The sequence below is a fragment of the Primulina eburnea genome, chromosome 10 (genome assembly GCF_022965805.1).
Source record: "Primulina eburnea isolate SZY01 chromosome 10, ASM2296580v1, whole genome shotgun sequence".
NCBI classification, from domain to species: Eukaryota; Viridiplantae; Streptophyta; class Magnoliopsida; order Lamiales; family Gesneriaceae; genus Primulina; species Primulina eburnea.
The window spans coordinates 2,595,926-2,619,531 of NC_133110.1; the positions used below are offsets into that span (position 1 = coordinate 2,595,926).

General features: G+C 34.9%; 2 protein-coding genes and 1 long non-coding RNA gene across 11 annotated transcripts; 2 read left to right on the forward strand and 1 right to left on the reverse strand.

The window, feature by feature from the left end:
* Positions 1-1,577: 1,577 nt before the first annotated feature.
* Positions 1,578-7,609, forward strand: LOC140842461 (probable GTP-binding protein OBGM, mitochondrial). Of its 9 annotated transcripts, none has more exons than XM_073210392.1 (8): positions 1,938-2,474; positions 3,023-3,065; positions 3,344-3,462; positions 4,411-4,702; positions 5,164-5,272; positions 5,895-5,977; positions 6,144-6,206; positions 6,302-7,609. In XM_073210392.1, the coding sequence occupies exons 4-8, from the start codon at positions 4,577-4,579 to the stop codon at positions 7,484-7,486; spliced, it is 1,566 nt and encodes a 521-aa protein (XP_073066493.1). In that variant the 5' UTR covers positions 1,938-2,474; positions 3,023-3,065; positions 3,344-3,462; positions 4,411-4,576; the 3' UTR covers positions 7,487-7,609. The 9 variants fall into 9 exon arrangements, with proteins under 9 accessions (XP_073066498.1, XP_073066495.1, XP_073066492.1 ...); XM_073210393.1 differs by having other exon boundaries at positions 3,344-3,441; XM_073210394.1 differs by lacking the exons at positions 1,938-2,474; positions 3,344-3,462 and adding an exon at positions 1,716-1,913.
* LOC140842463 (uncharacterized) lies at positions 5,026-5,866 on the reverse strand. The gene is made up of 2 exons (XR_012120425.1): positions 5,651-5,866; positions 5,026-5,266 (listed from the first exon to the last, which is right to left on the reverse strand). It is a non-coding gene; the product is annotated as an uncharacterized lncRNA (long non-coding RNA).
* A 1,249-nt stretch (positions 7,610-8,858) lies between the features above and the next one.
* Positions 8,859-23,010, forward strand: LOC140842464 (uncharacterized). Its single transcript, XM_073210400.1, has 10 exons — positions 8,859-9,019; positions 10,566-10,782; positions 10,881-11,038; positions 11,163-11,308; positions 11,417-11,479; positions 11,600-11,692; positions 12,365-12,526; positions 13,008-13,099; positions 13,566-13,741; positions 22,383-23,010. Exons 1-10 carry the CDS (start codon positions 8,923-8,925, stop codon positions 22,697-22,699), a joined length of 1,521 nt encoding a protein of 506 aa, XP_073066501.1. The 5' UTR covers positions 8,859-8,922; the 3' UTR covers positions 22,700-23,010.
* Positions 23,011-23,606: the final 596 nt, after the last annotated feature.

Genomic DNA, 23,606 nt, shown 5'->3' on the forward strand with positions numbered 1-23,606 from the left:
AAACCGATCACATTTTGATGTACTTGCACCACATTCAGTCCCCACGACATTAAAGAAAAATCTGAATTCCGACTTGATTACAGTAAATGGTGACAAAAAACAAGAAGATACGTAAAACTTAACAATAGGGGAAGAATGAAAGGATTCTGCAGACTGATATATATATATATATATATATATATATATAGAGTTTGATTTGGTTGGTGTGGAGAAGATAAGATTTAATGCATGGAAAGAAGTAGGTGTGTGGAGAAGGCTGGAAACTGACCACCCCCACACAAGAAATACATGCTTCTTTAGTTATTATTCAAATTAAAGATCTACGGCATTCATGCGTCTAAAGCATGTATAAACTTCGACAAAGAAAAACTTAAATAGAATTTTGGTCTAAAACGATATATATTCTTAGCAAATAACTAGGTTTTCTTATGCTTTTCCTCTTTTATACGCTGAATTTTGTTAACATGTCAAAAGTTAATACCGATGTATTTGATCTCATGTTAGTTCTACGACGAAAAAAGAGAGACTATTTTGATTTGATATCTTAATTTGGACTAATTCGAGCAGCCTGTAATGATTCGTGAAGAAAAATCAGACTTATGTAATGTTAATTCAATAAACATTGCGAATTATTATTATAACTAATATGACCATATACAATTAATTCGATTCCTAGTTTTATGGGAATTTGACCATTCTAATTCTCCATCAATTTCAATGTTGTATAATATCTCATGAATATTTAATGTTGTAGTACAGTAGTGATGCTACGTGACATATATAAAATATGATTTATCATGAAGATATATATTAAATTATTGGCGCCATTAGATGGATTACTCGTAGGTGGCACTTTCTGAATCGTTCCTTGGGATATTTCAATTAATTGCAATTATCACTTGGTAAAGGAAGTTTCTTATGATGATGGAATTAGTTTATTTTGCATATATATTACCATTGGGCTACTAAAATAAGTATATGTCCCACGGATATAAGACGAATCAATTCAATTCACATTTAAAATAAAAATAATATTTTTAGTATTAAAAGTAATAATTTTTCATAAATCGAGTCGTAGTTAGAGATCCGTCTCACAAAATTGATTGATGAGACTATCTCACATAAGTTATGTGTTAAAATAAAAATATCTGATCTCTTAATTAACTTGGAGGTCCCCATTTTCTATTTTCCGAATGTAGTTACGATTCATTTTGAATGATAATTCAAACCGACGTACCTTTTTCATGGTACATATATGGGTAAATGTGAGGTTTTTTGTGAGACGGTTTCATGAATTTATAATTATAAAATGGGTCAATCCGATACATATTTACGATGAAAAATAATATTTTTGACATAATTTTTTGTAATCAGGTTAGACCTGAAAATCCGCCACACGGTTTCATAAGAATTATGTGATGGGTAAAACCTATATTTATTATTTGAACGGCTATATTAAATATACATCAAAGATTTTTATGTGAATAAATTCATTTATAAAAATAATTAATGCGCCAATATATAAAAAAAGAACATTACTAATATTAGGGATGACAATTAGTTGATTTAAACTTGTCTCGAGAGAACGTGTTTAGACCCAGTCAAATAGGTTCACAAGCGGATTTGGACGGCTCTTGAGATTCGATGGACCGTTCGGCGGGCATCTTCTTTCCCCAATGTTGCACAAAGTCACAAACTCTTCGGGATGGGTGAGTTTTCGGCTGTTTGCTCCTTGTTTTGCGAGGCTTCATTTTATTTGAAAGTCTTCTTTAGCGGATATCTAGTTCTATTTGTCAAGGTAATCTGACGGTGGACTGCTTCATTTTGTTGAAGCTTGCTTTGAGAGAGGTCAAAGGCCAAGTGAGCTCAGCACGAATCCATCACCTGTTTGATGAAATGTGTGAGTAAGATTGGTAAGTTATTCTGCTTTTCAAATATCAATCGTGGGCTATATACACAGCGAAGATTATCCCTTTCTTTGAGAATTATGCAAGTTGGCCAAATAAATCATTTTGGATGTATGGGCGATTGAGGGGCAACCAGGGGTGGAGGGAGACTACAGCCCAGATGGCCCAAAAAAAATTTTATTTTTAGTATGTAATAATTTTTTGCCCATCTCAGGTAGCCCAGTAGGCCCAATAAAATTTTGTTTAGTATGTAATAGTTTTTTGTCCAGCGCAGGTCCAAATTACATAAACCCATGTTTCAAAGTCCAATTGTGTTTGATATTGTCAAAATAAAAAAAAAAGAAAATTGAAGACGTTTACAAAGCTGAGAAGCAAACCATCCTCCCAAGTCCCAACCCATCTCGCTCATCTCTCTCCCAGAATCAGCCTGTTTTCTTTTTTTTTTTTCTCAACCACACCTAGTTGAAGGAGTATCGAGTGCAATTCAATCTCTGGTTGGAATTGCTGTTAAAAAGGTTTGATTGAATCCTCTGCACCAGTTTCCACCGAGTTTGCTTTCAATTGCAGGTTCTTCGCCTTCGCTTTTCTAACTCAATCGATTAGAGAATCCATTTACAGATAGGGACATTTGAAAGGATTCTTGTAATTATAGATTTTAGTTGTGTTTACTGCTTCGGAAAATGGCAATGTGAAGGTAGAGATGGTTTTAGTATGGATTATAAATCTTGATATCCGAATTTTGAACTTCGTTTTTGTTTCTTAATGAAGTTTTAAAGGATAAAAATCATTTCTTTTGTGATTCCTTCGTTTGCAATGAGGGGCTGGCAGGGGCAGTAGCTGTTTAGAGAGACTTGTGGGAAGGGGTAAATCTATAGGATGGAAAAAGGTGTTGTAGGGTACGATATTCACTACAGATGGAAATAAGTTTCCTTCAACAACTTAATATAGCAGAATTTTGAGAATTGAATTATTGTAGGACCACATTTACAATTAGATTGGTCAATCTGTTTTCTTAGTTATTGCTATTATATGGAACTCAAATTGTAAAATGTAGTGTTTGTTATATTTTATCTCATGCCATTATTTCTTATAATAAAATTCGTAATCACTTTCAGGAATTTAGGTGTCAAAGATCCTCAAACCATCGAACGCATCAAGGTATGTTGCAGGTGTTAAATATTTTTTGAGGGTGAGTTATTTATGTGTTCATATATAGATTCAGATTCTATATAGATTCAAATATAGATTCAGATTCTATAAATGATGAATATTATACTTCGAAGAATCGTAGAGCACAACTTTCAATAGTAAGATTATGTTTATACATATTATCTTTGTATATTTTAGTTTAAAAATATTTAATTTAATCATCTAACATTAAATGAATGATCTTAGAGATATTTATTTTATTTGATCTTCACTAATTTTTCTTGCAGGATGATGGAGATATAATATTAAATTATCAATGTTTGTCGGTTTCTGAATCTTACGAGTTCAATAACCAAAATATTGAAGATCTTGTTAATGAGAAACTGTTTGAGACTACGATGAACAGGTATCATAGTTATGATTTAATTGTTATGGATTATTTTGTTTTATGTTAAAATTTTTTTAGCCCGAGTAGATTTCAAATCCTGGCTCCGCCACTGGGGGCAACAGCATATTTTATTGCCATTGGTTTTCTGTTTGTTAAGGTTTATCAGGGAATTTTTTTCTTGAGGTTCTTTTTGTAGCTTCATTATATACACATAAATAGGTATATAAATAAACAAAATCGCTTGTGAGCTATTCGAAGCTCGATTCGATAAAAGTTCGTTTGAGTTCGTTTAATGAGGCTCGTTAAGATAAACGAATCAAGCTCCAGCTTTATCATATTCGGCTTGTTAGGTCGAGAACATGTTCGTTAATAAGAATATTATATTTTCTCTAAATATATAATTTTTTTAATGAATTTAATGAGGATTTAAATGCATAATTCATATTTATTAAGCTCGTTTAGATTGTATAAAGCTTGAATAAGCTCGTGAGCCATAAATATATTCGTTAAATAAAGCTTGAGTCGACTCGAGTATAAACGAGTCAAGCTCAAACATTCAAGAGTTCGGCTCGGCTTGACTCGATTACGTTCCTACACATAAATCTGAAAATAACATGTATGCTTGTATTTAAGTGCTTGGTATTTGCATGTGGACTATGTAGAATGTTGTGAAATGAAGTGGTTGGTAGGTGGAGAATACCGGTAATTTCCGTGAGATGCTCCTTTCTTACATTTAAGTTGGAGATTGTGCTTTAATACATTTTGAAATAAAGTATTTTTCTACATGCACAGGCCTTAACTTTTCTCACAAAGGTCATCTAAGCTTACTGCATATAGTTTTCCCTATTATTATTATCTGAAAGTTGGCTGGGACAATTATGTCTATGTAATCATAATGAAATTTACTCTCCTCCATCTTCTCGAAAGGAATTTAAGTGTAATCTATTCTTTTGGCCATAACTGCAGGAACTTTGGTACTGTTATTCGTCAGTGTAAATTACCCTTAAATGGGTGCCTATTGGTGCATAATTTCGGTGAAATGACTTGGTTGGTGAGTGTTTAATTTGTGCTTGGGACACCCATTCTGTTGTGCTGGGAGGTCAAGGATTTGCGGCTGACTGTTGAAAGAGAGATGTGGTTAGGCAGTAGGTATGCACTTTCATATTTGGAGTTTGCTGCAAAATTCCCTAAATCACTATGCCGAGCCTGTTCATATTCAGATATTCCGAACAAGAAAACAAAAATGGCTCCATTACAGGTATTTTCCACCTTGGTTTAGATCCGAGCCAGTATATTTTTGAAGTTAAAAAAGTTGAAAAGCTTTCCTAAATAAGTCTTTAAAAAAAGGATATATCAAACAAATGATATAAGAATGAATTATGATCGGAACTAAATAATTTGGATAAAATCAAGACTTAAAGAGTATGATCTGATAAAAAGTTGAATTTTTTTAGTATATTTTGTTCTTAGCAATGATATTGGAATCGAGACAATCTGGTAAATGTTTTGTAGTGGGGCGGCAAGTTTAAAAATATTCATTATTTCTTGTTAGTCGGGGAGCATTAGCCACAATTCACTCACTCTCATCTTTTTATACTTTGGTAATTGGTTGTACAGATGCAAGAATTTGAGCGTCCCATCACGTTTCTACTTACAGTTTTATTGGTATGTTATGTTGGTCGATTACCGAGGTCACTCTTACTTATTTTTTATTTGCAGGAGCGGAGAATGATAGACAGGTTCAGACTATGGGCTAAAGGAGGTGAAGGTGGCAATGGTTGCACCAGCTTTCGTCGTAGTCGTCATGATCGTCATGGAAAACCTGATGGTAGATTTACTTTTATGCTTGACATGTGGGGATATTTTCTTTTGCTTTGAATCGATTCCCATAGTAATTAAAAGTGCGAGGAAGCAGGGTGGCTTGTTGCCTAGTAGTAGACACTCCAATCTTTTGGATCGACTCGGCCATGCACAATAAAGCACAATATTCTAGGAAGTTCTAGCTTTCAATATATTTTACGAACTATTCAACTACAATAAAACATATGTTCCTTGGTTTATGAGCAAAATTGGCTACTGCGATAAATTTTATCTTGACTTCATGCAGTCCTTACATGAACGCATTAAAAAGCATTCTTTGAGACTTCCAAGGCATGTTCTTCGAAAAAGCCTCCACTTTGGCTTGCACCTAGATGTGTGGACCAACCCCCATTGCTACACGAGCCTCATGCGCACACTGAGGGCTTTAATAACTGTGGTTCAGTTTCTGAACAATTTTGACACCCTGTTTTTCGTCTGCCAGCTTGAGCATTAGTCCTCATTAGGTGATATATTTGAAATTGTTCGGTTAACGTTGCTCTGAAGAATGATTTAAATTCTTATGATTTGCCAACGTAGACTCACTATTTCTATTGTGTCTCTTTCACAGTCTGATGTGCACCGTGATGTAGGTGGCAATGGAGGAAGAGGTGGAGACGTGATTCTAGAATGTTCTGCAGCAGTATGGGACTTCAGCAGTCTGCAACATCATAATGTAAATAACCTATTTCCTCGTATCCTTTGTTTTTTTTTTTTTTTTATCTTACCCCTTCTTTTTGTGTTCACCATTTTTTCTTATTTGAGGGGTTATATGTGTGGTTGTTTATGCATATTTATTATTGCCTTGAGAGGCTTGGATTAATTTTCCAACTTCATCCTAGAATGCAAAGCGAGGGGGACATGGAGCCTCAAAAAATCTGATAGGATGTCGAGGATCAGACAAGGTTTGTATCATGCATTTATTGATCTCATCTATTTTCAGCATCTCTCTTCAGTGTAAACTTCGAAAGAATTGACTGACAATACATTCATATAATAGATTGTTCAGGTACCTCTTGGCACAGTCATTCATCTTCTTGAGGGCGAAATTTCTTCTTTAGCTGAGAAGGATTCATCCATAGTATTGGATCCTTGGGACATTCCGGGGATGCTTGATACAGGTTCATCTGTATCTTCTCGGCCACCTCTCGCTGGCATAACTAGAAAGTTGGATAAGACCGACATTATTGTTGAGGATGCAGCTTATTCGAGCAAAGGGATCTTCAAAGAACCAATTTGCACCTCAAAATCTGAAATTTTTCCTCAATTTTCTACTTCCACAGACAAATTAAGAAATCAACCCGATATACATGAAGCATATAGTGAGTGCAAGGATTTGGGTGGTGAAATAAATATGTCTGGATCTGATTGTGAGGAAGATTTTGCTGAAAAACAAGAAATTCAATATAATGTTGCAGAATTAACATATCCTGGCCAACAAATAATTGTGGCTCGGGGAGGGGAAGGCGGCTTGGGGAACTCATTTTCCGCAAAAGGTTCAAAGATGTGCAGAGATACCAACTTAAACACTGAAGTTTCTGATGATGACGTCGGTTCGCAACTCAATCTTGGCTTTCATGGTTCAGAGGTCCTGCTTTTGTTAGAACTCAAGAGTATCGGAGATGTTGGCCTAATAGGAATGCCCAATGCCGGTAAAAGCACACTTCTTGGTGCTATGTCGAGAGCTAAACCTACGGTAGGCCATTATGCTTTCACTACCTTGAGGCCCAACTTAGGTAAACTAAACTATGACGACATTTCCATCACCGTGGCTGACATCCCTGGTCTTATCCGGGGAGCACACGAAAATCGTGGCCTTGGACACGCTTTCTTACGTCACATAGAACGCACCCGAGTCTTGGCTTATGTGGTGGACTTGGCTGCTGCATTAAATGGTAGAAAGGGCATACCTCCTTGGGAACAGCTGAAAGATTTATTGTTGGAGTTGGAGTTTTATCAGGAGGGGCTATCGGATCGACCGTCGATAGTTGTGGCAAATAAAATCGATGAAGATGGAGCCGAAGCAGTGTATGAAGAATTAAAACAAAGAGTGAGTGGTGTACAAATTTTTCCAGTTTGCGCTGTTCTTGAAGAAGGTATCGGGGAGCTAAAATCTGGTCTGAAAATGCTTGTGAACGGACAGGACTCGTCGAGGTTAAAAATAAATAACATTGTTTTTGGTTAGAATATCAATTATTTGATTTTCAATAAATGATAAAGGATCTAATTTTAGTATAAATTAAATTTGATCTTTTGGCACTTGCTTTTAAATTTTACCATTTTTTAATTATATATCTAAATTAGAATATGTCATTATTTCTTTTAGACATTGTAAAGTGTGCATGATAAGAGATGATTAATTTTTAATCTTTCACTTATCGTGTATTTAGTGTGTATGATTAAGATTGTGATGGGTCCGTTCAGTCCACACTCAGGTCTCTTGTGAGATGATCTCACGAATCTTTATCTGTGAGACATGCTCTACCTATATTCACAATAAAAAGTAATATTCTTGGCATAAAAAATAATACTTTTTCATGGATGACCCAAATAAGATATCTGTCTCACAAAATACGACCCGTGAGATCGTCTCACATAAGTTTTTGTTATGTATTAATTATTATTATCTTTTGTTGATGATTATATAATTCTTATAGGAGAAAAAAATGACATTTGATTAATTTAATTTTTTTATATTTTAAAGTTTAAAATAATTATAAATTTAATAATATTTAAATATAATTTTAAAATTGACTAATATTGTAAATAATTAAATTATTATTGATCATATTTTAATTATTATAATATTATTATAATTATAATATTATAATTGTTTTTAACTATTATTTAATATTTAAAATTTTATTATTATTTTAATTATTACAATAAATGTATATTTATGTTATTATCAATTTTTAATTATTTTATATAATATTAATTGATTTTTAGTTGTTTTCGAAAATTGAAATTAATAAAAATCTAATAATTAATATAATATTTAATTTTATTTATTATTTTTAAAATATTAATTTTAAAATTTTATTTATTTATTCAATCATTTTAAAAATATATTAACAATTAATATATAATGAGGGCATTTTAGTAATCATAATATCATTAACAAAAATAATCAAGTAAAGTTAAAATAATGTCACACATCATATAATTTATCATAATGTATTATTTATCTTTACTTTTTATTTTATAATTATTTTTATTATATATCATTTATTTATTTTATCACACGAACCAAACAATGCCTTAGTATATGTTATATTTTTGAATGAATTAAGTAGATTATTTTTAGTTCCATATTTATTTCACGTTGTTCAATTTTAACATGGAAAATCACTTACTAAAAAAATTCATGCATATCTTGCACATACTAAATTACATTATTTAAAGCTTAAACCTATCTCAAAAAATAAAAATAAAAATAAAAATAAAAATAATGTTTCGCCAAGGCCCAACTCAAATCTTATTTTCACGAAAACCCAAAGAAACCTGAAAATTGCAAAACTTCCCAGAAAAATCTCAATATATACCTGGAATTTATCCGATTAAACCGCCTTTTCCTCTCCCTCGAAGTCTGCCTTTGAACTCTCGAATGAACAAACAATAATGGAGATTTCTTCTGGTACAACTGCAGCTACTGTGTTGTACCTTCTGGCGCTGATATTTGTCTCTTCACGCTCCAGTCGCGTGACAGCACTCGCCGGTAATCACTACTCATCCAACCATAGGGCTCGGCTTAAAAATCCTGGTTATCGTTCGCCAAATTTGTAATTGCTTGCCCTGAACTCAGATTAATTTGTATAATGATTTTCGAAATATAGGTTTTCTTTACATAGTTATGTAGTGTAACTGAACTCTTTTATTATGAATCATGTGTACAAAGAATGCTTTTTTCCCGTGAATAAAGCGTGCAAAGTAAGCGTTTTGTCCTTCCAATCTCCTGTTCTTTTTTGCAAATTCATGGTTTCATACTCTATCTGTTACTTTGGTTCTTATGGCTTTAGTAAAATAATAACCATTGTAAATTGTCTTAGGTGGTTTAATCAGATATCATCTAAGTTCCTTTCCATGGGGTTGTTGCTTAGTCGGTACTTGGTAGAATTTTTTTCACGGTATTTGGAAATAGTTAAGTGGCTATATGCATCTTTCTCATTTAAAACTCGAAATTGTTTAAAATAGAAATAACATGGGGCCACTCATGATATTTTTCTTCTCATTTAGTTTCTATCATAACAATGTAGACATGGAAGGCTGTCAAAGACATGTTGGTTTGGTTTTGTAGTTTTGGATTTCTATTTTCTGAATTTCTGATCAAGTTAGATAATAACGAAAAGGTAATGATTTCTTCTTAGGAAATGTTGGGGTTGAAAATATAATATATGTACTTCTTGAGTATAAACTACCGTAAAAGTAAGATCATAAAACTTTTGATATGGATTAAAAATCATAGGAGGCAATTACTTGTTGCCAATTGAGATTGGCAGTTTGTTTGAGCTGGGCAGATGATTAACTGTGATCAACATGTGATTGCTAATGCTACTGGGTAGGGGAAGCAGAATTGGGCGAGGGACTTCAATATTTTTTTGTGTGCAACTTATGCGAGAAGGATTGTGGATTTTATGTCAGCCAATGCCGAGGGATGTTTTATTTGGGATGTCGAAGTTTTGGTGTTTAATCAATACAACTATTATAACTCGTTATCATAAAAGGCTTTCATTGTTGAAGTCTGCAGCTTAATTATCCTACTTTACAAAGTCTATCACAAGTGCAAGGTTGTATTCTATGAAATATACTATCCCAAAAGTTGCTGACGATTTCTTCCTTGGTGACTTGTAGTACAAGAAAAAGAAATAAATTGTATCCATCTCTGATCTCTATGACACTCTTCTGAAAATAGTGATAGGAAATCCATTGAAGGCAAATCTTGGTCTTGACTTTGTTGATGCTACAAAATTTTGGAGTGATTTGATGGTGTTGCTAAACTTTTTTTGAACTGTTGTGGGTCATTATCTTTTAGCATCTACAGCTGAAGGAGCTTGGTTTTGTGAAGAACATACTTTTTCTATAAATTTGATATTGTATATACTGATTGGTCATATCGTATGACGTATATTGAGCTTACGTCTTTGCACTTTACTTTCATCTCCTTAGCCAATTCAATGAAGTGTTTACTGTTTATTGGGAATATTTTTTTGTTCTTTGTGTCATTACCTTGAAGAAGTATCTGATGTCTTGCTTTCAACTTTCAGGTGCTGAGGTGGAAAATCATCAAGTAGTAAATGTGATTCCGACTGTGCTTGTGGAATCCATTCCATCTGACAGTGTAGTACGGTGTGCTCGTGTTCCTATTTCTGGGCTGTCAAGACTAAAAATTGGGAATTATTCCAGTGCACGCCGGGTCAAAGTGGTTCCTTCCAATGAAATTCCAGAGAAATCGTATAACAAAATTGAGATTTGTTTGCACAGGTTGGTTAAATTGAAGCTTTTCGGCAAAATTCTTACATTTTATGCATTCAATGTTCTTATCTCCAGTTTTAGTCCCTCACCATTTTTTCTTTTTGCAGCAACTCTTCACTTGGATTGTGCCATTGTGGGAAAGATAACTGGGAAAGTATCCATGATGGGATATGGAGCTCTGTTATTTCCCCCTACCAAGATAAATACATTGATGTTAAGTTTTCCAATAACTTGTATGGTTCTGTGGTTGTCAGTGTTAAAATAGGTCAGTCTCTAAATGCTTGAGGTTTTTACAATGGTGCTCTCATCATCTAGTTATCTCTTTCTAGTCTATCTTCCAACTCATTTATGCCTCACTCTCTCCCCCTTTGTGTATATGTTTTGGACAGAATTTCACAGATGGCGTTTACTTAGCCTGGCTATTGGTTTTATTTTACTGTTGTTGGCCCCAATAGTTAGTAGCTGGGTTCCTTTCTACTATAGCAGTTCAATGGCCATTGGAATCTGCCTTGTAGTCATAATCATTCTCTTCCAGGTACCTTCATTAATTTGAATTCGATATTCTAAATATACATTTCATCAGATGCCTTTGTTATCTTTCCTAACAGCTCCTTTACTGATTTTTTTTTTGGTTTCTGTGCAGGGAATGAAATTGTTGCCAACTGGCCGGAGAAGTGCTCTCTATAGCACGATTTGTGGTTTAGCAGTCAGTATTCTAGTTATTTTATAAATTTGTTATCATTTGAGACGTCCTATGTTATCTTTGGCTTCTTCCATTATAAACTTTAATATATGCTAATTTATACCTCTTATGTTTCTATTTCAGCTTGGAGCTGGATCATTTCTGCTAAATAGATTATCTATGTTTGTCAACCCAATTCTTGTCAATTTTGGATTCGGTGAAGAGATGCACAATCCTGTGAGTAAAGTAGTTTATTTGATGCATAAAAAATGAATTATGCACATGTTTTGTCAAAAATGGATTTATCATTTTTAGTGATATTTGAATAAGAACTACAATAGATTGCAAATGTTACTTTTCTAGAATATAAAAATGATAACTAAAATTTGAAAATAACACTAATAGCGGCCTCTTAGTACAACTTGAAGGAAGTTAACTTCTGAAATTATCCTGAACGCATTGTCAATTAAATGAATCTGATGTTGGGTCACGTAGTTGCTCTGTTGTAATTTTAGAATTAATGTGCTGTAGAATTAAGTTACAGAACATTCATGGAGCAGTACTTTGGCTGATATCTTACTAAATAGAATAATGAGAAAAGTTGTCACAGACGGGCTGTGTGCATCTTGCTTGAATTTGAAAATATATGACAAACATTATTGTTTCTTGACTGTCAAAGGGTTGAATAATTTTTCTCTTTGATGCCGGTACATTCTCACTATGGGGCCGCTCTAATTAGTTATGCATAACTATGTGTTTGAGCTCTCAATTAAGCATTTGCTCTTTCATTAAAAGCAGCGTTATAAATCTCCTTATCTTCTCTCCACTTATTCTTTCTTTTGGCCCGTGTTTATCACTTCAAATTCTTTTCCTTGTTCCATTTTTTTCACCTTTTATTTTTCATTGCAGGTGCTTGTGTTCTTGGCAGTTGGAATTGTACTTGCTGGATCTGGTTTTGGATATTGGCTTGTTCGGAAATTTGTTGTTTCTGAAGATGGAAGTGTTGATGTCGGGGTCGCCCAATTTGTGAAATGGGCATTGCGCATAATCGCAGTGACTTTTATCTTTCAGGTTGTTTTATGATTTCTGTCATTTGATTGCTTATGGGCAAGTATGGCCTTCTGCATGCATTACTGAGCGCACCTTGATCATATGGTCCTTTTATTGTCATTATAGATTCATCTTCTCTTGTTACTAACTAATGAATTTTTGTTGTGGGAAACTTATCTTTTATCATCTATAGTTGGCTTCATCTGATTGCATGTGCTAGATCTATCTTTGATATGTGATTTTCCGGTTGTACTATTTATTTTGCGAAGTCCTATAATTCAATATTTCTTCGCATTTTTTAGAGACCTCTTACATATCTTTTACAATTATTTAATTTAATTATTTTGAAAATTTTCACATTTAAATCATTAGTTATTCTTTTGAATTTCTTTTTCACAATTAGCTGGATGTCTCTTACATGTATCTAAAGGTTCTCTCTTTGTTAGTGTTATTATCACTATATAACATCATCTTTCAACTTTTCTTTGTACTAAACTTTCAGAGCACTCTTGATACTCCTTTGGCAATGGGATTGCTTGTTTCTTTTATGGTGATATATTTGTCTTTTACTTCCATGAAGTGGGACAGCCTCTGGTAAGCATCACATGATATCTCTTTATTTTAGGCCTGCTTTTGCTATTTCTTGTAATTTACTATTCAGTTTTTTATGCATGTTTCATGATTAACTCCTCCTTTCATTGACAAAAGTTATGCTTTGTTTCCATATTCTCCTGTCAACTCAATACTGTTGAGCAAATTTTGTGAGTACCAAATAGTTTTTGAAAAAAGCATGTATTTTCTGCGGTGAAACTTTTTGTCCATTATGTATACCCAATGTGTTTCAGTGTACATAATGTGTGAATCCATTATAAAAGGATGATTAAAACATGGAGTTTTATGGATGGTAAAAAATAGGAGTATTCTGAACTTTGGCGTGTTCAGTTGCTATTATTTGTAGACTGTTGCAATTTAATCGCCGAAACTTGGTTCCCTAGATCAACTAATACTACTAATTTTTCTTAGCACGTGAAAGTATATCAGATTGCACCCTTTGATGCAGGGATCATACATATTCTGGGAATGGGAGTCTGAAGGGATGGAAAAGTGGAAGGCTGATTAAGAAACGTAAGAGAGCTGAATTCTCAAGTAGGCCTGGGGCTAAGCATTCTGGAGGAACTATATGGGAAAGTCCCAGGAGTGTGTCTCCACAGTTGAGATCTCCTTTGAAAGTGAAAGGTATATATTGCTGGTTATTGCTCTCTTTTCCACTTTCTAAATTGATTTTAGTATCTGTTTGAGCAAATGAGTATATAGATGGTGGGTAGATGATGTCGACCGGGCAAATTGGGTAGTAGCCGGGTGTGCAATCTGCCAAGTCGGGTGTGTCACGTCCCGATACCGGGGTGAGTTGACATCCGGCGTTGTTTTACAATTATTCAATCGTAAATCAACAAGCCTCGTAGTACAGTGTACAACCAAACCAGTCTTTTTCATAAAACATACAATGTCTTTACAACGTAATAAATTTAACAAACGAGTGCGGAAGCGAACAGCGTAAAAATAAAAGATAGCCAAATTCCAAAGTATGTCTTGATCAACAGAAACATTGTTACCATCCCCAGAAATGCATTTGCTCTTCTTCTTCAACTTGTTTTTCATTCTTATCTGGGAGTGAGAGGTGTAAGGGTGAGTATTTTGTGAAATACTCAGCAAGTGGGGGCCGATCGATCACAATAACACAAAGATATACATATATAGATCTTTAACAATTCGAAATTTTCCGTGTCTCAACAAACGTCGGAACAATAAAATGATAGATACGACATAACTTATATATATTTATGTAAATATTAAATGAATTTCATGTCACAATAATTAGTCACAACAAAATCAAAACATGATATTAACAATGAGCAAACATAACTTAGCATATACATATAGACATAAATTATTCGTATTGCACTGTTATTTCATCTTATTATCCATGGTGTTACTGATCAGTCCCCTATATGTAATTCCTCTAAGGGGTGAGGCCTTATATCGGTTATTATTACCCACCGCATCAGGGCCATAAACTTGTCATATCTTATCATGTTTTAGGAAAATTTTCCTTTTTACCATTTCTAACTTGAATCATAACAGTGCCTTTAAACATAATTCTTAGAATACACTAAATTGGTGTTTAAGAATATATATTAGAATATAACATGAAATGAAGATAACATAATTTTGAAACGAAAGGAACATGCACTTGAAATTGATTTAAAAATGCTTAACAAATTATCAAAACGAAATATTCATATATCAAATCGAAGGAATATATCATGTCGACCGAATTTTCGAAAACATACTTAAATACTTTAAAACATAAGCCCACTTACAGAAAGGTGTTCCAAAATTACGGAAGAAACAAGCTTGAATTTATCGTCCGAAAATCCGTAAATTAGCTAAACTCGTTCGGAATCCGAGCAGTTTTCTTACCGAAGGGTTTCACAAAATTTGACCGTATGGATGAGGCTGAAATTTTGATATGATGTTTAAAACATATGAAAGTGTAATATAAACGGTGGAGATTAGATTTGAATAAACCGTTGGACCGGAAGTTTCTCTCGAAAATGAACAGAATTTCTAGCTCGAAAATATCACTCAAGAAATGGTTGATGGTGTTCAAGCTTCATTCATGCTCTAGCTTGAGAGGTTTTGGTGTGATTTCTCTCATTCTCAAAACATCTATTTATAGGTAAGATTGGAGAATAATTCTTATAATTTAATGCATGCTTTAAAATATTTTAATTATTTTAGTCAAAAATTTGGACACAATTGTTTTTCAATGCTTTGAACTCATGTTTTTCAATGTTTTGAACTCATGTTTTTCAATGTTTTGAACTCATGTTTGTCAATGTTTTGAACTCCATAATGACTAATAAAAATAATACTAATACTAATAATTAATAATAATAAAAAAAAATCATATTCTTACATTCCTCCCTCCTTATTGGAATTTTCGTCCCTGAAACTTGAGTTTTCTAGATTTTCGAACAGATAGGGATATTGCTCGAACATCTTCTCTTTTAGTTCCCAAGTAGCTTCTCTTTCAGTATGATTAGACCATTGTATCTTAACATAGGAAATGTTGCGACGCCTTAATACTTGTTCTTTGGTGTCCAAAATTCGAATTGGAACTTCTTCATATCTTAGTTTTTCATTCAAATTACTTTCCATTAGGAGCGGTCCAGTTTCAAGAACATGACTTGGATCTGGGATGTATTTCCTCAATTGTGAAACATGAAATACATTATGAATTCTTGACATATCTGGTGGCAATGCTAGTCTGTATGCCAATGTTCCGATTCTTTCTAAAATTTCAAAAGGTCCTATGTATCGAGGATGTAATTTCCCAGTTTTATTGAATCGAACAACTCCTTTCATGGGAGAAACTTTTACGTAAGCTTTTTCTCCAACGGTGAACTCCACTGGTCTTCTCTTTAGATCAGCCCAACTTTTCTGTCGATCTTGAGCAATTTTGAGTCTTTCTTTAATGATTGTTACTTTGTCCACGGTTTCTTGGATAAGTTCAGGTCCAGTTATGGATTTCTCTCCTACCTCATCCCAGGATAGAGGTGATCGACATTTTCGGCCGTACAAAGCTTCGTATGGAGCCATTCCAATACTGCTATGATAACTGTTATTGTAAGCGAACTCAATTAAAGGTAGATGTTCACTCCAATTACCACTGAATTCTAAAGCACATGCTCGTAGCATATCTTCAAGGGTTTGTATTGTTCTCTCTGTTTGGCCATCAGTTTGAGGGTGATAAGCTGTACTGAGAGTAACCTTAGTCCCCATAGCTTGTTGAAAACTTTTCCAGAATCGAGATACAAATCTTGGATCTCTATCAGACAGAATGCTTGCCGGAACTCCATGTAATCGCACAATATTGTCCATGTATATGGTAGCCAATTTTTCCAGATTATAATTCATACGGACAGGTAGAAAATGTGCAGATTTTGTGAGTCTATCTACGATTACCCATATTCCATTATGACTTTGCCTAGACTTTGGTAAACCTACTACAAAATCCATGGAAATATGTTCCCATTTCCATTCTGGAATTTCCAAGGGTTGAAGAAGTCCTCCAGGCCGTTGATGTTCAGCTTTAACTTGTTTACAGACTTGGCATCTAGAGATGTATTCTGCTACATCCTTCTTCATTCCGCTCCACCAGAAATTTTTCTTTAAATCTCTGTACATTTTTGTACTGCCGGGGTGGACCGAAAATTTTGATTTATGTGCTTCAGACATTACTTCCCGTCGAAGATTCTCGATGTTTGGTACACACAATCGTCCTTTCATCCACAGAACTCCCTTCTCGTCTATATGAAAATCTTGTGACTTCTTTTTGGCTTGGAGTTCGGAGTTTGATAATCTTATGCCGACAATCTACTATTGCATGACTCTTGGATAACCAATCCATTCCCAGAATAACGTCGAATTCCACCATGTTAACTTGAATCAATTCAGCGTTGAATGTGTGTTCATTGATATATACTATGCAGTTCCGATGTATCTTATGTGTTTCAATTGTTTTACTGGTGGGAGTAGCAATTCTAAAAGGTTCAACAAGTATCTCTGGTATAAGCCCTAACTTCTTAGTGAATCTCTTAGAAATAAATGAATGAGTGGCACCACAGTCAAACAACACATAAGCTGAAATTTTATTGATTATAATGGTACCTGCCACGACATCGTTTGCATCATCTGCCTCTTCTTGAGTTATGGCAAACATACGAGCATTGGTCTTATTCTCCTTTGGCTTGTTGGGGGTATCATTAGTGTTTGACCATGTCATTTTCTTTAATGGTTCAGGACAATTAGCACTTCGATGTCCCATCTTCCCACAATTGAAGCAAGCACCAGTGTTCCTTCGACATTCTCCAATGTGTCGGTAGTTGCATAATGGACACGGTTTTATGCTTGAGAATGTCGTAGTTGAATTGGAAGGAGTTCCCTTGAATGGTCCACTTGATTGGTTTGACCTTTTAACTGGTTGTTTACCTTGAAAAGATTGTCCAGTGAGAGGTCGTTTATTTTTATTTTCATCTTCTCGGCGCTTGATATCAGTCTCAGCTCTAATGGCTGCTCCCATTAAATCATCAAAACCTGTGGGTTGGTAAACTGCCAGAGCTGATTGGATACGGCTGTTCAGACCACGTTTGAAACGATGCATCTTCAGGATATCATCTGCCATGATGGCAGGAGCATATGTTCCAAGGGAGTTGAATTTAGAAGTGTACTCCACAACAGACATATCCGGGGTTTGAGTAAAATTCTCAAATTCACTCAACAATTTTAATCTCAACTCTGGTGGATAGTATTGTTTCAAGAATGCTTCTCGAAATCTTTGCCATGTGATTGGTCCGACTTCTGTCATATTTGCTGAGATTGTCTCTCACCATTTGGCCGCCTTTTCTTCTAGGAATGGTGTCACCACAGTCACTTTTAGTTCATTTGGCACTTCAAGCAATTGGAGTTGTGTCTCAATATTCTTGAGCCAGCCTTGACCAACTTCTGGGTCAGGGTTGCCGTCAAACGTTGAGACTCGATTCCTCCGAAGAGATTCATAATGGTGTTTGATTCCATTCGGTGGTGGAGGTGGTGGTGGCTGATTAGTGTTGATATTTACATGGCTCATTCCTTGGATGGTTGTTGTCACAATGGTTGCTATGGCCATTAAATCTTCTCTGCTAAGGCCAACTCTTGCTGCTGGTGGTGTATCTTCGTTGTTATTGTTGTTGCAATCATTGTTGCGATTGGCATATCGCGGGTTGCGGTTGCTACGATAGGGTCTCTCTGCCATTTCCTACACGCATGAGAATTTCTAAGATGTTTGAATAATTATGTACAAAAATATTGAAGATTAACTCAAATATGAAATCAATCCAGGAATAGATCAAATAAACTTTTTATTGTTTCCAATGAGAAGGAAAAGCAATACAAATCAAAGTTTTCAGAAGTGTAATGATAAGAAGTAAAAGAAAGGAATGGATTATCAATCCTTATTACAAATAGTCACGACACTAAATACTCAATCATCTAAAACCTCGCCATCTCCTAATACTTCATCTTCCATCTGTTCTTCTACCGGTTCTACTTCCGGCTCCAATGCCATAATGATGGAATCCTCAAGATGATGAACATAATTCTGTAATTGTTCATTTTGCATAGTCAAATTGTGCACTGAATTCTGTAGTTCTTGAATGGTTGCCTCATCTTGCTGACGACGTTGATTTTCCATCAGTATACTTTGTTGAATTTGAGACTGGAGTGCTTGGGATTCTTCTAGCATTTGTTGGTGTTCTTTGTTCAATTCAAGGACTTTTGTTTGGGAAGCCTCTAGTTTATTTTTGGTCATTTCGTGATTTTTCTCTTCTGAGTTGAGATAGTAAGCAAACCTTTGTACGTCAGCCTGAAAATGGTCTTTGATCTCTTCTAACTCTTGTTTTTCCTTTTTCAAGTTTTCATATGCCAAATCTTTGGCCAACAATTGCTCTTGGTGTTTTTGTTGCTCTTCATAAAGTTGAGCTCTAAGGTTTGCCATTGCAATCTCGTGGTTACTAAGAGCGAGTTCACGCATACGTTTGGGTATTTCAGCACGAGTACGGGAAGCCATTTCCTGAAATAAAACCAATGGAAAGGCTTAGAACAAGGAGTTTATGATATTCACGATTATTACCAAAAACGGCAAAACGTGATTTAGGACGCTTCATCAATAGAATTTTGTGATTTTCAGATGTCACGATAAGAATAGTGAATATTGTTCATTGGTAGGAAGTCGCTAGGGTCTTGCCAAAAACTGACTTTGTCAAATTTCCTATGGCAATTTCCCAGCCGGATTATGAACCTGGAGGGCTCTGATACCACTAAAATGTCACGTCCCGATACCGGGGTGAGTTGACATCCGGCGTTGTTTTACAATTATTCAATCGTAAATCAACAAGCCTCGTAGTACAGTGTACAACCAAACCAGTCTTTTTCATAAAACATACAATGTCTTTACAACGTAATAAATTTAACAAACGAGTGCGGAAGCGAACAGCGTAAAAATAAAAGATAGCCAAATTCCAAAGTATGTCTTGATCAACAGAAACATTGTTACCATCCCCAGAAATGCATTTGCTCTTCTTCTTCAACTTGTTTTTCATTCTTATCTGGGAGTGAGAGGTGTAAGGGTGAGTATTTTGTGAAATACTCAGCAAGTGGGGGCCGATCGATCACAATAACACAAAGATATACATATATAGATCTTTAACAATTCGAAATTTTCCGTGTCTCAACAAACGTCGGAACAATAAAATGATAGATACGACATAACTTATATATATTTATGTAAATATTAAATGAATTTCATGTCACAATAATTAGTCACAACAAAATCAAAACATGATATTAACAATGAGCAAACATAACTTAGCATATACATATAGACATAAATTATTCGTATTGCACTGTTATTTCATCTTATTATCCATGGTGTTACTGATCAGTCCCCTATATGTAATTCCTCTAAGGGGTGAGGCCTTATATCGGTTATTATTACCCACCGCATCAGGGCCATAAACTTGTCATATCTTATCATGTTTTAGGAAAATTTTCCTTTTTACCATTTCTAACTTGAATCATAACAGTGCCTTTAAACATAATTCTTAGAATACACTAAATTGATGTTTAAGAATATATATTAGAATATAACATGAAATGAAGATAACATAATTTTGAAACGAAAGGAACATGCACTTGAAATTGATTTAAAAATGCTTAACAAATTATCAAAACGAAATATTCATATATCAAATCGAAGGAATATATCATGTCGACCGAATTTTCGAAAACATACTTAAATACTTTAAAACATAAGCCCACTTACAGAAAGGTGTTCCAAAATTACGGAAGAAACAAGCTTGAATTTATCGTCCGAAAATCCGTAAATTAGCTAAACTCGTTCGGAATCCGAGCAGTTTTCTTGCCGAAGGGTTTCACAAAATTTGACCGTATGGATGAGGCTGAAATTTTGATATGATGTTTAAAACATATGAAAGTGTAATATAAACGGTGGAGATTAGATTTGAATAAACCGTTGGACCGGAAGTTTCTCTCGAAAATGAACAGAATTTCTAGCTCGAAAATATCACTCAAGAAATGGTTGATGGTGTTCAAGCTTCATTCATGCTCTAGCTTGAGAGGTTTTGGTGTGATTTCTCTCATTCTCAAAACATCTATTTATAGGTAAGATTGGAGAATAATTCTTATAATTTAATGCATGCTTTAAAATATTTTAATTATTTTAGTCAAAAATTTGGACACAATTGTTTTTCAATGCTTTGAACTCATGTTTTTCAATGTTTTGAACTCATGTTTTTCAATGTTTTGAACTCATGTTTGTCAATGTTTTGAACTCCATAATGACTAATAAAAATAATACTAATACTAATAATTAATAATAATAAAAAAAAATCATATTCTTACAGGGTGTTTGAATATATGTGCGATTTGAATGCTTTATTGTGAGTTGCTGGTGGTCTTGGGAAGATTGAGTTCCTTGTCGCCTGAGGTGGTGATGCCCCCAAGGGAACCCGGGCTCGGGTAAAGCTCCCGACCCGGAGGGTACTTGCACTCGGGCGAGATGAGAGCAGGGAGAGGATCCCAAATTACGACCACATGCAGAGAGCCGGTATGAAAGCAGGATCCCGGATCTTCAGATACCAGGCGAGTTACGCACTCAAGTGTCAGAAGAATTCCCAATGAACTACTCGGCAGGCCATCACCCGGGGCAAAAGCTTCCCGGTCCCAGAAACACCTCAGGGGCACTCGGGTGGAAGGCGCCCGGGAAAGAGGCTCAGTCTCTCCTTTATCGTCACGTCTTCCGGAAATCTCGGAACCCATCCTCCCACGTTCTATGACAAGGTCAACACTTAATACGTGGCCCACTATTTTACAACGTGGCCCACCATTCCGAATCGTGGCCACCACCCGAACTTTACGGGCAAGTCACCTACCCGACTCATCTATAAATACCCCTGTAGGTACTACACAAGGAGGTAACTCTTCTCTGGATACTCACAAGCACTCACAAATGTTCTTATTTTCTCTCTAAGTTTTCCTTTGCGTGCACCACTGACTTGAGCGTCGGAGTGGATACGCCGGAACAACTTCCGGCACCCCCCTAACGTTCTGTGATTTCAGGATTAAAACTCAGGTCATCCCGGGCGTTAGTCCTCAGGCGACAGGGAACTCAATCTTCCCAAGACCACCAACAACTCACAATAAAGCATTCAAATCGCACATATATTCAAACACCCGACTTGGCAGATTGCACACCCGGCTACTACCCAATTTGCCCGGTCGACATCAGTAGACATATGCAGTCTACTGAAGAAGTGAAAGTAACGTATTAATGTATCCGCTGGTGTAGACAAGGAAAAACATAATTTTAAGTTGCAGATATAGTTGAAGTGTGCAACTTCTGGAAAATGCCTTTGAATAATTAAGTCAGAGGTTTTTTTTGGGCCAAAATTCAGGTGGCTGGAAAGAGAGGCAGGGTCATTAAGATTCAGCTCTATATTTTATCATGAAAGGCTTGATCAATCTCCGTCATTAACTTTACGAACTTACTTGAAACTTTTTTCAATGGTCAATTTTTTGAACCTGTGCGAGCTAAACATAATTATGCTAAGACGTGCCTTTAAAGGATCGTGCTTTTTTTTGAGACAATACCAAGCTATTTTGAATTAACTTAATTCTTTCACCTCTATATTGTTTGCCCTGGGAATAATTAGAAAAATGTAGATACAATAATTTTTTTAATTTTTATATCCCTTAGGTATTCCATCACCATCTGGCGGCAATGTAAGAAGTCCGTCGACATATTATTCAACCTTCCACAAGACTCCCACTGGAAAGAAATATTCGGAGGAAGAGTGGAAGGAGTTCACAGAGGCATCTACTCGTCAGGCAATGGCAGAGTGGGCATCATCTCCTGAATTTACGGAATGGATCACAAAGAATGCTGATATGATACAACTCCACCATGGGGATAGCTCGGAAGAATCTATTGAAAGCGGGTCAGATTCGACGGATGATAACAAGGCAGAGAGCAGCAGCAGGAGAGGTCTATTAAAGTGGCAACCACGGGGTTAGAAGGTATCTTATCTACTCCACATTGGAACTTCCGAGTTCTTGATAAACCAAGCTCTTGCCAAATTTTTGGCCCGTTGTCTTCTTCCTCGATATTTAATTTTTTTGTAGGTCAATCATTGTGCTACGTTTGTATATTCTACTGTCGAAATTATTTGATATCTTGGAAGTCTGATCAAATTAGTGCTAACACAATGCACAGTTCTTTTAAATAGGATGATATAGTTGACAATCCCAAATATTTACTATCCCATAAATATTCTTGTAACTTCTCCAATTTTCACTTTCCATAATGTTTATTTTTATTTTTCCAATACATTCTTCTCTGCTTACTTTTATAATTAACTACCCAAACAATAAAAAATATTAAATAGAAATTTTTGTATTTTTGTTTCATTTAAATTAATTATATATATATATGAAAGTAATATCATGATCAATAGCTGCCACACGAACTTTATGAGCATGGTTAATGTGTATAATGGTCATGGTGTTTTTGTGATTTGATAATCTGTGTGGGGTAGTTTTCTGACTATTCGTATTTCCTAGTATTGCTTTTTTTTTTGTCAGTCAAATATTAGTTCTTAAACACACCTTTTGACATGCAATGGTTTGTCCTTTGGTTGAGAGTTGAGTTCCCCATAACGTTAGGATATTGTTTGAAGGGTATATCTAACATTAATAAACAACGGAAATAAAAAGAAATAAAACTAAAACTATATCTTAATTGCAACATTTAACAATTTTATATCTTCTGATAATAATCAATACTTTAATTCTATCTTTATAACAACTCCAAGAAAATAATGTATCATTTTGTTTTACTTTAATTCAACAAATTTTCTATAAAAATCTTTTAAAAATACACCAGACACCACCATTCGAAAAAAAAAAGGTCTCATATCACACC

Coding starts and splice junctions, on each gene's coding strand:
- LOC140842461 (XM_073210397.1), top strand. CDS start 4,577: ATGTGGTTAGGCAGTAGGTATGCACTTTCATATTTGGAGTTTGCTGCA. Junction 4,703..5,163: donor CAAAAATGGCTCCATTACAG/GTATTTTCCACC, acceptor TTTTATTTGCAG/GAGCGGAGAATGATAGACAG. Junction 6,207..6,301: donor GATGTCGAGGATCAGACAAG/GTTTGTATCATG, acceptor TTCATATAATAG/ATTGTTCAGGTACCTCTTGG.
- LOC140842464 (XM_073210400.1), top strand. CDS start 8,923: ATGGAGATTTCTTCTGGTACAACTGCAGCTACTGTGTTGTACCTTCTG. Junction 11,309..11,416: donor TCATAATCATTCTCTTCCAG/GTACCTTCATTA, acceptor GTTTCTGTGCAG/GGAATGAAATTGTTGCCAAC. Junction 11,480..11,599: donor GCACGATTTGTGGTTTAGCA/GTCAGTATTCTA, acceptor TTTCTATTTCAG/CTTGGAGCTGGATCATTTCT.